Source organism: Mustela lutreola, chromosome 7 (assembly GCF_030435805.1).
Source record: "Mustela lutreola isolate mMusLut2 chromosome 7, mMusLut2.pri, whole genome shotgun sequence".
Lineage (NCBI taxonomy): Eukaryota > Metazoa > Chordata > Mammalia > Carnivora > Mustelidae > Mustela > Mustela lutreola.
Genome location: NC_081296.1, coordinates 7,232,737 through 7,247,229, shown reverse-complemented (window position 1 = coordinate 7,247,229; position 14,493 = coordinate 7,232,737). Strand labels below are relative to the sequence as shown.

The 14,493-nt window shown below is 43.5% G+C and overlaps 1 protein-coding gene across 1 annotated transcript in view; it reads left to right on the top strand.

Moving 5' to 3' along the window:
* PDE8A (phosphodiesterase 8A) overlaps positions 1-14,212 on the top strand; it is a 143,804-nt gene extending 129,592 nt beyond the window's left edge. Inside the window, exons 21-22 of the mRNA XM_059179914.1 lie at positions 12,265-12,394; positions 12,886-14,212. Of these exons, the coding sequence (XP_059035897.1) occupies positions 12,265-12,394; positions 12,886-12,992 (237 nt within the window). The 3' untranslated portion in view covers positions 12,993-14,212. The remainder of the gene's footprint in view (positions 1-12,264; positions 12,395-12,885) is intronic.
* The last annotated feature ends 281 nt before the right edge of the window (positions 14,213-14,493 follow it).

Here is a 14,493-nt window from a genome sequence, read left to right as displayed (position 1 = left end):
AAGAAACAGAGGATGGTACAGAGTCATAAAGGAAACAATCCAACAAGCTATAAGGATTGTAACTATTTGTGCACCAAACTGTGGGAATGTAAAGCAGCTAATTAACAAATGTAAAGGAAGTAATTAGTGGTAATACAGTTAATAGTAGAGGACTTGACCTTGCACTCACAGCAATGATCCATCATCCACACGAAAATCAGCAATAAAACAGTGGCTGTAAATGACACATTAGACCAGGCCGATCCATGACCAATATATCAAGAACATCCTAAAACAATATGTGTTCAAGTGCACATGGAACATTCTCCAGGATAGATCACATATTAGACCAAAAAACTTCAAAGAATTGAAATAAAACCATGCATCTTTTTCCAACTCACAAAGCAATGACACTAGAAGTCAACCACAGGAGAAACTCCGGGAAAGAACAAATACACGGAAGTTGACTGACACGCTACTGAACAATGACTGGGCCAAAGAGGAAATAACAATACATGGAGACAAATGAAAGTGAAACACAATGAACCAAAATCTTTGGGATGCACCAAAATTTGCTCTAGGAGGAAAGTTTATAGCAATACAGGCCTGCCCCAGGAACCAAGAAAAATCGCAACCTAACCTTACCTCTGAAGGAGCAAGAGAAAAAAGAAAAAACAAAACCCCAAACCAGCAGAAGAAAGGAAATAGTAAAGATTAGAGCAGAAACGAACAAAATAAAAACAAAAACCAATAAAACCTATCAATGAAATCAGGTTCTTTAAAAAGATCAACAGCCCGTTAGCCAGGCTCATTAGAGAGGGGGCACCTGGGCGGCTTACCCCACTGAGTGTCTGCCTTCAGCTCCGGTCATGATCTCTGGGGTCCTGGGATCGAGCCCTGCGTCAGGCTCCCTGCTCAGCGGGGAGTCTGCTTCTCCCTTTACCTCCCCTCTACCCACTCATCTTTTCTCTCTAAAAAAAAAAAAAAAAGTACATAAAATCAGAAATAAAAGAGAAATACCAACCAATGCTGCAGATCCATAATATACATAGTATAAAGCATTATGAGACTCTTACAAAAAATTACATGCCGACAGACTGGACAATCTAGAAAAAAATAGGTAAGTTCCTAGACACACAAAGCCTCCCATGACTAAACCAGGAAAAATAGAAAAATTTAACAGACCAATGACCAGCAATTAAATTGAATTCTGAAAAAACAGCAGTCCAGGTCAGACAGCTTCACAGGTGAATTCTACCGAACATTTCAAGAAGAACAAGTATCCATTCTCCCCAAACTATTCCAAAAATAGAAGAGGAAAAAAAGCAATTCATTCTTTGAGGCCAGCATTACCCTGATACCAAAACTAGATAAAGACACTACAAAGAAAAAGAACTGTAGGTCAGTATCTCAATGAACATAGATGCAAAAACCCTCAATAAAATATTAGCAAGTGAAATCTAACAATATATTAAAAATTAATTCACCACCATCAAGTAGGACTTATTCCTGGGATACAAGGGTGATTCCATATTTGCAAATCGATCAGTGTGATAGATCACGTCCAAAAGAGAAAAAATAAAAACTATATGATCGTTTCAGTAGATGCAGAAAAAGCATTCAGCAAAGTACAACATCCATTCATGATTAAAAACCCTTTGCAAAGGTTTAGAGGGAACAAACCTCAACATAATAAGGCCATCTATGAAAACTCCACAGCTGGGGCTCCTGGGCGGTCAGTTGGTAAAGCGTCCAACTCTTGGCTTGGGCTTAGGTCACGATCTCAGGGTCATGAGATCAAGCCCCACATCACAGCTCCGCACTGAGCACTAAGTCTCCTGGAGAGTCTCTCCCCCTCTCCCTCTGCCTCTCCCACTTGTGCCCAGTCTCTCTCTCAAATAAGTAAATCTTTAAAAAAAAAACACACAGACCCAACTTCATACTAAGTGGTGAAAAACTAAAAGCTTTTCCCCTAAGATCAGGAATAAGACAAGGGTGTCCACTCTAACCACTTTAATTCGACATAACCAGAAGTCCTAGCCACAACAAACAGACAAGATGAAGAAATAAAAGGCATCCAGATTGGTGGGAAGTAACTAAAAACTTTCACTATCTGCAGATGACATTATACTACATACAGAAAACCCTTAAGACTCCGCCAAGGGGGCCTGGGTAGCTCAGGTCATGATACCAGGGTGCTGGCTGCTTCTCCCTCTCCCCACTGCTCATGCTCTCTCTTGCTGTCTCTCTAAAATAAGATCTTTTTAAAAAGACTCCACTCAGGGCGCATGGGTGGCTCAGTTGGCTAAGCATCTGCCTTTGGCTCAGGTCATGATCCTGTGGTCCTAGGATCGATGTGGTCCCCGCATCAGGCTCCTTGCTCAGTGGGGAGTCTGCTTCTCCCTCTGACCCCTCTCCCCCTCTTATGCTTTCTCTAATAAATAAAATCTTTATTAAAAAAAAAAAAACTAGACATGATAAATGAATTCAGTAAGGTCACTGGATACAAAGTCAATGTACAGAAATCCGTTGTGATTCTGAACCCTAAATAGTGAAGTAGCAAAGAGAGAAATTAAGAAAATCTTATTTACAATTACACCAAAAGTATTAAAATACCAGGAACAAAGTTAACCAAAGAGATGAGAAACCTGTATTCGGAAGGCTACAGAACACTGATGTAAGAAATTGAAGATAACACAAATGGAGAAGTATTTCATGCTCTTGCGTATAGAAATAATTGTTACAATGTCCACACTACCCAAAGCAATCCACGGACTTAATGCAGCCCCTATCAAAGTACCAGCAGCATTGCTCACAGAACTAGACAAATAAGCCTACAATGTGTATGGAACCATAAAATACCCAGAGTAGCCAAAGCAGTCTTGAAAAAGAAGAACAAAACTGGGAGATATCACAACCGCAGATTGCAAGATACACTACAATGCTACAGGAATTGAAACAGTATAGTACTAGGACAAAAAGAGACACATAGATCAATAGAACAGAATTGGGAACCAGAAATAAACCCAAACCTATACAGTCAATCTTCAACAAAGGAGGCAAGAATAAGCAATGGGAAAAAGTCTCTTCAACAATTAGTGCTGGTAAAAAAAAGAACGCTACATGCAAAAGAATTCAATTAGACCACTGCTTAAACTACACACAAAAGTAAACCCGAAAGAGGTTAAAGATCTAAACGTGAGAATTAAAGCCATAAAAATCCTAGAAGAGAGTCCACGCAGTAATTTCTCTGACATCAGCTATTAACATTCTTCTAGGTATGTGTCCTACGAAACAAACAAAATATACTATTGGGACTACTCAAAATTAAAAGCTTCCGCACAGCAAAGGAAACAATAAAAGACAACCTATGGAATGGGAGAGACTATTTGCAAATGACCTCCCATAAAGGGTTAATATCCAGAATATATTTTTTAAAAGCTGTATAGCTCAATATCAAGGAAAAAAACTAATCCAATTTAAAAATGGGCAGAAGACACGAATGAACATTTCTCCAAAGACCTCCAGACGACGAAGAGACACAGAAGAGATTCTCCGCATGACTCATCAGGGAAATGCAGGTCCGAACTGCAAGGAGGCGTCACCTCACACCTGTCAGATCGGCTACAATGAAGAACACGGCAAGTGCTGGTGAGGCTGTGGAGCAAAGGGAACTCCCTGCGCTGTGGGTGGGAACGCAAACAGGTGCCGCCCTTGTGGAGAACAGTGTGGAGGCCCCTCAGAAAATTACAAACAGAACTACCATAGGATCCAGTCATTCCGGTACTAGGTATTTACCCCAAAAAAATCAAAGACACTAATTTGAAAAGATAAATCCACTTCTCAGTTTACTGCAGCATTATTTACAATAACCAAAATACAGAAGCAACTCAAGCATCCATCAGTACGTGAATGGATAAAGCAGTGTACACACACACACACACACACACACACACACACAATGTATATATAATGGAGTAATACTTAGCCTTAAAAAAGAATGAAATCTTGGGGCACCTGGGTGGCTCAGTCGGCTAAGCGTCTGCCTTCAGTGTAAGTCAGGATCTCAGGGTCCTGGGATTGAGCCCCACATCGTGATCTGTCTGTCAAATAAATAAATAAAATCTTTTAAAAAAAGAAAGAAAGATAGAAATCTTGCCATTTGTGATAACATGGATGGACCTTGAGGGCATTATCTTAAGTGAAAATAGATCAGAGAAAGACAAGTACTATGATCTCACTTATGTTTGGAATCTTAAAAACAAACTCATAGATACAACAGATTACTCGTTGCGGGGGCGGGGGTGTGTGAAATGGATGGAAGGAGTCAAAAGGTACAAGCTTCCAGCTGTAAAATCAGTACAGTGTACAGTGTGGCTGTATAATTAACACTGTATTGTATATTTGAAGTTGCTAAGAGAGTAGATCTTCACAATTCTTATCACAAGAAAAAAATTCTGCATGTGTGGAGGATATTGACTTACTGTGTTGAGCATTTCACCATATGAACAAGGACGGAATCATGTATATCAGTTACACTGCAATTAAAAAAGGAAACACTTTGGATGCATGGGCCGCTCAGTCAGTTAAGTGTCGGAGTGTTGATCTCAGCTCAGATCTTGGTATCAGGGTCATGAGTTCAAGCCCCTTAAAAAAAGAAAGAAAAAGAAACACTTTATAAAATGGTAAATATATAAATATATAATGTATATATTATTATATATTATATAAAACAGTAACTACAAGGGTTTTTTCTCTTAAAAAAAAAAGTCCTATGTATTTAGAGAAATTAAGATTTTATTTATTTAATCAGAGAGAGAGAGGGAGAGAGCGAGCATAGGCAGACAGAATGGCAGGCAGAGGCAGAGGGAGAAGCAGGCTCCCTGCCGAGCAAGGAGCCCAATGTGGGACTCGATCCCAGGACGCTGGGATCATGACCTGAGCCGAAGGCAGCTGCTTAACCAACTGAACCACCCAGGTGTCCCAATACATAGGACTATTTTAAGCAAGTCGTAAGACTGCATTGTAGAGTATGTATAAAGGATAGGGCAAAAGGAAAAGTACATGAGAGCAAGGTTTTTACACCTTACATGAAGCGCTAGTTATAAAAATTAGCTCAATAGACTGAAAAGTCACGGATATATAGGGTAATCTGTAGAGCACCTTGTGTTGTTTAAAAGTTAGTAGGCATTATAATGGAACGCTAAGATATATTAAAATAGACAAAAGTGGCAGAAAGGAGAAACAGGAAACAAACAAGGGGAAAAAAGGTAAAATGCGAACTCTACCACTAATCACACCAAGACTTAACATTAAATGTTAGTGGACTAAACGCTAATTAAATAGGAGATCATCAGGTTGGATTTTTTTTAAACCAACTACGTGCAGTCCACAAAAGACACAAAATATAAGGAACAGATACATACAAAGACAGAAATGGATGGAGAAAGATTTATCACGCAAGTTGTAAATATAAAAAGACTGGAGTGGTTACATTGATCTCAAACGTCAAGATAGAAAATGTTACGAGAGAGAAACTGGGCCCTTCAGGATGATAAAGGGTCAGTTCTGTAGGAGAACACAGTAATCATAATGTGCATGCACTTGATAACACACCTCATAAATGAAGCCAAACTGACAGAGAAGTAGCCAATTCTGTAGTCATGGGTAGATATTTCAACGCCCTCTTTCAGTAACTGATGGGATGTCCAGATTGAAATACTGGTAAGAACAGACAATCCAGACACTATCTGTAACCTTCCCGGAGTTAAATGTTCACTACACCCTAAGTGGCAGAACGCCTACTAAGCACATCATGTGCTGGGGACACAAATTACTTAGTAAATTTAAAAGACCCGAAATCATACAGAATATATTCTGTAGCTATGGCGGAATGAAATCAGAGCTCAGTAATAATAAGATATCTAGGTCAATGCCAAATATTTGTAAATTGAACGACACACTTCTTAATAATCCCTGGGTCAGATAACAAAACAGTCCCATTTACAAACGCACTAACAACAACATCTAGGAATAAATTTAACCGAAGAAGTGAAAGACCTGTACCCTGGAAACTATACAACACTGGTGAAAGAAATTCAAGATGACACAAAGAAATGGAAAGACACTCCATGCTCATAAATTAGAACAAATATTGTTAAAATGTCTGTACTACCCAAAGCAATCTACAGATTTAAGGCAATCCCCATCCCATTATCAACTGCATTTTTCATAGAACCAGAACCACCAACCCTAAAGTTCGTATGGACCCACAAAAGATCCTGACTAGCCAAAGCAGTCTTGAAAAAGGAAGAACTGAATGTGTCATGGTTCTAAATTTCAAGTTCTAGTACAAAGTGATAGTAATTAAAACAGAATGGTATTGCAGTAAAAAGGACACATAGATCAATGGAAGAGAGCAGAAAACCCAGAAGTCAGTTACTCTTCAAAGGATTGAAGATACAATGGGACAAAGTCTCTAACAAAAGTTGTTGGGAAAACTGGACAGCCACAAGCCAAAGAATGAAACTGGACCACTTTCCTTCACTATACACAAAAAATAAAACTCAAAATGAATTAGAGACCTAAATGTGAGACCTGAAACCATAAAAATCCTTGAAGAGAGCATAGGCAGTAATCTGATATCATCCATAGAAATATTTTCCTTGCTATATCTCCTGAGGCAGAATTTATATGGAAAGGAGAAGGACCTTGAAAAAGTAAAGTAAACTTGAAAAAAGTTGGAAAATTCACACTATTCGTCTTTAGAACTTAAAATAAATCACGCCGGTGCAGTGCTCGCATAAGGAGGTCAGGGGCATGGATGGAGAATATAGAGGTCTCAGGAGTGGACCGCGTCCACACAATCAGCGCGGAAAGGAAAAGGGTTTTCAGCAAGTGGTATCGGAATACGTAGATATTTCTACCCAACAAAAGAACCACAGCTGGGGCGCCTGGGTGGCTCAGTGGTTTGGGCTGCTGCCTTCGGCTCGGGTCATGATCTCAGGGTCCTGGGATCGAGCCCCACATCAGGCTCCCTGCTCCACAGGAAGCCTGCTTCCCTCTCTCTCTCCTCTCTCTCTCTCTGCCTGCCTCTCTGCCTACTTGTGATCTCTGTCTTTCAAATAAATAAATAACATCTTTAAAAAAAAAAAAAAAGAACCACAACTTCTACCTCATACCGGAGGAATATTGTTTCACCGTGAATCGTGGATCTAAATATAAAGCCTCAAACCTCAAGCTTTTGAAGAAAAACACAGGAGACTATCCTAATTTGGTCATTTAGAAATGGACACATATTTTGTAGTTACAAAAAACCACCACCATAAAAAGAAAATTTGGGAAATGAGAATCAAAACTCCGGAACTGCGCTCATCTGCACACAGCAAGCCTCTGTAGGAAAATACCCACAAGTCCCGGCCAACGGCTAAGTCAGGATGTATGAGAAATGACCGCTCATTAATAAAAAGACAAACCACCTCATTTAAAATGGCCAAGTATTTTAACACACACATTACAAAAGGAGATGTACGAACAGTCAAGAAGCTTATGACAAGTGCTGAACATCATTAAGTCATCAGGGAAACATGCTAGAACCACAGGGAAAACCACTACACCCACTAGAGTGTCCAGAAGTTTCAAAGACTGCAAACACCGAGTTCCTAAGGATGTGAGGCACCTGGGATTCATCATCAGTAACAGGTGTACAGATGCTACAACCTCCTTGGAAGCAGTTTAGCAGGAGGTGTGTGTGTGCGCGCACGCATGTGGTAAAACACACATAAGATTTAACATTTTCAGTGGTCATGTGTTTGTTTTCCTTCACTGTTCTAACGTGGTGTATCACCTCAGCTGATTGTAGATACTGAGCCGTCCTCGCGTTGCTGGGCTCTACCGCATGTAGTCACGGCGCATGATCCTTCCATGTGCTGCTGGATTCTGTGTGTGATCTTGCTGAGGATTGTTCTATCAGATACTGGTCTGTGGTTTTCTTGCCATGCCTTTGCCAAGCTTTCGTACTGGTAACGCTCCCCTTCTCAGCTGAATTAGGAAGTGTCCTCTTCTCTTCAATTTTTTGGAAGAGTTTAAGAAGGATTGGTCTAAATTCTGTTTAAGAGTTTGGTAGAATTCACCAGTGAAGCTATCTAGTTCGGGGTTTTCCTTTGTTGGGAGGTTTTTCATTAGTGGGTTGAATGTCCTTACTAGTTACAGATCTACTCAGCTTCTCATTCCTTCATAATTGAGTCTTAGAAGGTTGTAGGTTTTGAAGAATGTTAATTTCATCTACGTTATCCATTCTGTTGCGGTACAATTATTTACAGTATCCCCTTACAGTCTTTTATTTCTGTAAAATAGATAGTTATGTCCCCCTTCTTTCCCTTGTTATTTTGTCCCACTTTTACTTCTGATTTTAGTGATTTGAACCTTTTTTTTTCCCTTAGTCTGTCTAGTAAAGATTTTTCAGTTGTGTTATAATCTTTTGAGAGACCTGGCTTTTGGTTTTGTTGATTTTGTTTTTCTTTTCTCTGTTTTACTTACCTCTGCTCTAGCCTGTGATTTCTTTACTTGTGTGGGCTTTGAGTTTCGTGTAATCTTTTTCAAGTAAGGTGTAAAATTAGTTGTTGAATTGAGAGTTTTCTTTTTAATGTAGGTACTTATAGCCATAAATTTCCCTGTCAGCCCTACTTTTATCTCATCCCATAACTTTCTAGATGTTGTGTTTTCATTTCCATTTGCCTCAAGGTATTTTACCATTTTCCTTGTGATTTCTTCTTTGGCCCCTTGGTTAAGAGTATTTGATTCCCACGTATTTGTGAATTTTCCAGGTTACTTCCTATTGATTTCCAGTTGCATTCCAAGTAGAATAAGTACTTTGTATTAAGATTGATCTTTGTAAAGATTATTCTAATCTTTAAAATATTTATTAGGGTTTGTTTTGTGGCTGAACCTACATTTTATCTTGGAGAATGTTCCACTTACGCTTGAGAAAAATTACGTATCCAAATTGTTGCTAGATGAATGTTCTCTTAATGGGAGGTCCCATTGGTTTGTATTATTCGAGTCCTCGATCCCTTATTGATCTGTTATATCCATCATCAAATGCGTGGTATTGAAGTCTTCAACTATTATTACAGGACGGTCTGTTTCTCCCTCCAGCTCCATCCGTGTTTTCTTCCTGTAGTTTGGACTCTGATGTTTGGTGTAGATAGGCTTACAATTGTTGCATCTTCTTGGTAAATTAACCTGTTTTTTCAATACATAGTATCTTAATCTGTTTTAGACTTAAAAATCTATTTTGTCTGATAGCAGCATAACTCCTCAGTTCCCTATTGGTTTTTTCTTGGAATACCTTTTTCCATCCTTTCAACCTACCTGTGTCTTGATATCGGAGAGAAAGCCTTTGGTAGACAGAATATAGTTGGGTCAGGTTTTTGTCCTTCCTGCCAGCTATGCCTTTTGATTGGGGAGTTTAAACCACTTACATTTAAAATAATTACTGATGAAGAAGGACTGACTTTTGCCATTTGTTTTCTTGATGTCTTAAGCTTTTTGGTTTTCTTTTCTTTTCTTTTCTTTTTTTGTTTTTCCTGTTCCCCATTACTGCCTGCCCTTGTGTTTGATTTTGTTTGTAGTGACACCTTTGCTTTCCTCACTTCCTCCTATGTGTAAGTATTCTGGATTTTTGCAGTTAGCATGGTACATAGAATATCTTAAAGTGAAGCAATTTATTTTAAATTGATACCAACTTAGTCATACATACAAACTCTTATACATCTGTCCCCCACCCTACTTTGATGTCATAGGTTGATATATTGCTATATTACATATCCATTAATGAGGGTGATTCTTATGCATGTCTTTTAAATCCTGTAGAAAAATAGTCTAACCGGGGGCACCTGGGTGGCTTGGTTGGGCAGCTGCCTTCAGCTCAGGTCATGATCCTGGAGTTCCGGGATCAAGTCCCACATCAGGCTTCCTGCTCAGCCGGGAGTCGGCTTCTTCCTCTGACCTTCTCCCCTCTCATGCTCTCTCCCTCTCACACTCTAAGAAGTAAGTAAAATCTTTTTAAAAGAATGAAAAAGAAAATAGTGGAATTACAAACCAAAATTATAGTAATATTGCTTTGTATGTTTGTGCATTTGCCTATGTGTTTACCTTTACTGGAGCCTGTTAGACCTTCACAGGACCCAGAGTTACTGTCCAGCTTCTTCACTCCCTCCAGCATTTTCTGTAAGCCAGACCCGGTACTAATCCGTCCTCTCCACTTGCTATCTAGGAGCGCCTGCACTTCCATCTCGTTTTTGAAGAACAGCTTTGCCAGATAAAGAATGCTCAGTTGATGACAGCTCTGTCTGCTTCACATCATTTCTTCCCTGCCTACAGGTGTCCCAGGCTTCTCCTGAGAAGTCGGCTCAGCATCTTACGGAGAATTTCTCGTAACAAGTCATTTTTCTCTTGCTGCTGTTAAGATTCTTTGTTTCTGGCTGACAGTTCGGCTGTAACGTGTAGCGATGAGGTTCTTCGGGCTTTTATCTGGAGTTGTCTGGCTTCTTGGTGTCACAGGTGTAGGCCTTCCCTCCCGTGGTAGCAGTTTGGGGCTGTCGCTTCTGATGGCCGCTGCTGCGACTGTCTTGGCCGAACTCTGATAATGCAGGTATCAATCCATTTGATATGTCCCGTAAGTCCCTCAGACTCTTGTCACTCCACTTCATGTCTTTTTGCTTCTCCTCCTCACACTCAGGAACTTCAAATGCGCTGTCTTCCGACTTGACGCTGTTCCCACGCCCCCCACAGCTGCTGGTGGATCGCTCCCATGGATTTTTCAAATCTTTGCATTTTTTAGCTTCCAGAATGTGTTTAGGTGCTTTTTATAACTTCTTTCTCTTTGTTGCTGTTCTTATGTGGCTCACACATCATTTTCCTAATTTCCTTTAGTCCTTTGTCTTGGTTTCCTTTAGCTCTTTGAGCAGATGTAGGATGGTTGTTTTAAAATCAGCAACTTCTGGGGAGCAGACCGGGGCCTGGGACCGGTTCTGAGGATAAGAGTGGCAGGGGCGGGGCACCAGGGTGGCTCAGTGGGTTAAGCCTCTGCCTTCAGCTCTGGTCATGATCCCAGGGTCCTGGGATCAAGCCCTGCATCGGGCTCTCTGCTCAGCAGGGAGTCTGCTTCTCCCTCTCTCTCTCTGCCTGCCGCTCTGCCTACTTGTGATCTTTCTGTCAAATAAATAAAATCTTTAAGAAAAAAAAAAAAAAACAGTGGCAGGGGGTGGGGACCAGCTCCCTGGCCTGAGAGGAGTTTTCCTTTGGTCTTGCTGAACCTGGGACCTGCCTCCTCTGCCTGGAACAGCCCTGCCCCCAAGCCCAGCCCCTGCCCCAGCCTGACCAAGCCCCTTCCCACGCCCCCCTGATGTCTCTCCCCGGTGCTCTCCTTCCTCGCCTGCCCCGGGCCACCTGCACCCCCAGCCCGGCGAGCTGCTCAGATGGTCGGTTAGGATGATCTGGTGCCAGAGCCTGGCTCCCCGGGACCCCAGTGCCTTCGGTCACCACCCGCCTCACGGTTCCTTTTGGGTGGCCCACCGAGCCGGTGCCCACCTTACTTAACCCTCGCGTCCCCTGCCCCTCATGTGACCGGGGACCTTCAGGGGCTCCAGGAAGCCGTCCTGTGTCCCCACGGACATCCCCTCACCGTTTTCTCCAGGACGCTGTGGTGAAAGCAAGACCTTCGTTCAGAAAAGGAGCTCCCTTCTCTCTTTCAGGATAAAATTAAGATCTTGGGGAGAAAGGCAGGTTTATTTTCATTTTTTTGCAAATCTCTGGAATCCTAAAGATGGTCTGCAAGAGTCTGACGCACACAAACGTGCTCATCTGAGTTGTTTCTTCCCTTAGGGGTCCTCGGGGGGTTCAGAACTTTTTCAAATAAAACAACGGACCTGAGGAGAGCAGCAGCCCCTCGATCCTTCTTTGCGAGGGCGGCTTCTTTCCCAGCGCCATGGGCCTGGCTCCGGCTGCACAGAGCCGGGGAGGCGGCCGGTGTGCGCCCCTCCCCCACCCCGTATGCACCTGCTGCACCGTGCTCTGGGGCTCACGGAGCCGCTTGGGCGAGGAGCTTCCCAGGGGCGGGAAGAAGAGCTGGGCAAGGGAACTGCTGGCCGCAGGCTCCCGCTCTGGGACCCCTGCTCTCTGGCTCGAGCCCCGGTCCCTGCTCCCCACAAGCTCTGGGGCCACTCCTGAGGGAGCAGAACCAGACCCTGGAGTCTCCTAATTCGGGCGTTTTCTGCTTTCCAGACGGATGAGGAGAAGCGGCAGGACTTGCCCGTGGTGATGCCAGTTTTTGACAGAAACACCTGCAGCATCCCCAAGTCCCAGATCTCCTTCATCGACTACTTCATCACGGACATGTTTGATGCTTGGGACGGTAAGAGCTCCGCGGCTGGCGCCTTCCACAGGCGCATGGGCCCAGGGCGCGGCTGGCCCCGGAATGGGTGTGGGGCTTAGACTCTCAGGAGGACGGAGGAGGAGAACCGTGCCTTCTCCGAGGACCCCGGAGGCCTCCTCGGAGGAGGAGGGATGCTCCTCCCATCCCTCCCCTGCTCAGGGCAGCAGCCCCGCGAGGGCGGGGGAGGTGGGGGGGTGGACCAGAGCGGGGGTCCGGAGAGACTGACAGGGCCATGGGTCTGGGGTTCCGCTGCCTTCCTAACCGCCGCCCCCCCCCAGCCCCCGGGAGCTGATGAAAGGCTTCAGCAGATTCCATCCCCTCTGGGGCCCCTGCCGGAGCTGTCACCTCCGGGTGTGGGTGGAGCGGCTGGGCAGAGGTGATGCACCTGCCCGCTGCCCCCTGCCCCCTGCCCCTTAGCCCGAAGTCCCCTGAGGCTGGGAAGGAGACCACATCCCTGTCCTTTTCTCCAGCCTTTGTAGACCTGCCTGAGTTAATGCAGCATCTTGACAACAACTTTAAATACTGGAAAGGACTGGATGAAATGAAGCTGCGGAGCCTCCGGCCGCCCCCTGAATAGCACGCAGCACCGCCCGGGCCCCGGAGCTTTGGCCCTCGGCTCATTCGGAATTCCTGAGGCAGCCGGAGGCCCCGGGCCCTTGCAGTATTAGGCCGAACAGTGCCAGGTCTGCAGAGCCCGTGAGAGCACCTGGGGCCGTCAGCGACCTTCTGCAGCCACCAAGCAGTGCCGCTGCCACCAAGTGCGACCCGGTCCGCCCTGTGGGGCCTGCAGCAGGGGCTCTTCGGACAGTGCCAGGAGAGCTGGCCAGCGCGGACTTTGCTCCCCGCGAGCTCAGAGGGACCCTCTCCAAAGGACGGGGAGGGGTTTGCTGCCGCTGACGGAGATGTCCTGTTGCAGACCCTGTCTCCACCCGCCTCCAGCACTTAAAAGCCGCGCGGCGCTCGGAGCTTGAGGCCCTCCCCGCGGCGAGAAGGTGCAGTTGCCGGCCGGGAACACTACTGAAGGTGACTGCACTCGCACACTGAGCAGCAACTGAAAAACACAGAAGAAATTTTGAAGTTGATTAATATCAGTTATTAAAATGTTTTATTTATTTTATTAGAAGTTCAATATTTTCTATGAATTTTGAAATACTTCAAAGCCAAAGCCAACGTTAAACGCCATGACCAAATTTACATGATTCATATTCATTAAATATGTATTACTTGGTGTATAGACTTATTTTCATAATGCAAATTAAAACTATAAAATGACACCTTTTTACTGCACTACAGAAATATTTGTGTATGTTAGACTCTTCTGATTGATGCTCACTGGGAAAAGCGGTCTTGGGGGAGAGCCTGAGTCTGAAGCCCTCGAGGAGAGCAGCTCCTCCGTACAGAAAGCAGAGCCCTGGGACTCTCTGGTCATCTGATGGGCTTTGCAGGTGACTCCCCAAAGTCAGCGAAATTAAGACCTAACACTTTTTCCCTAAAATTTTATAATTGAATTCCCATAAATCTGCCTTATTTTATAGTACATTTCTACAAGATATTCCCTATGAAAGAACAAAAATGGAGTATTTAGTGAACTGACATTTTATACCAATCTGTTTTCATCTGAAGTGGGAGTCTTTGATTCCAGAAATTTATAAAAGGTTCTGTATCTTCACATTTTGAGTAAGTGTAGTACCATAAAAAATGACACAGGATGACAATGTCAAAGTGCTTGTCGTTTCATTTTAAAGTTGTATTTTTTCCCCCGACAAAAATGAAATTAAACTATTTGTTTTTAAGAAATCATGTGTCGCCTTTTCTCTGGAGTCTGATTATACTTAAAATAAGACACCTTTATATTACAGAGAAGATTAATCGTTAAATGACTTCTTCAGGGTCACAAAAGGACAGATGAATATGTTGAAAACTTCTCACCACTTGGCTCCCATTCAAAGCTATTGGGGCTGGCACCTCAGAAGTCCCTTTACAGACTGCTTTTCCCATGCGAAGACATTTGACCTAGGTTGGTAATTGGGGACCGAGGTGGGAGAGGCCTCCCCTCTCCTCCCCTCTAAGTGCCGGGA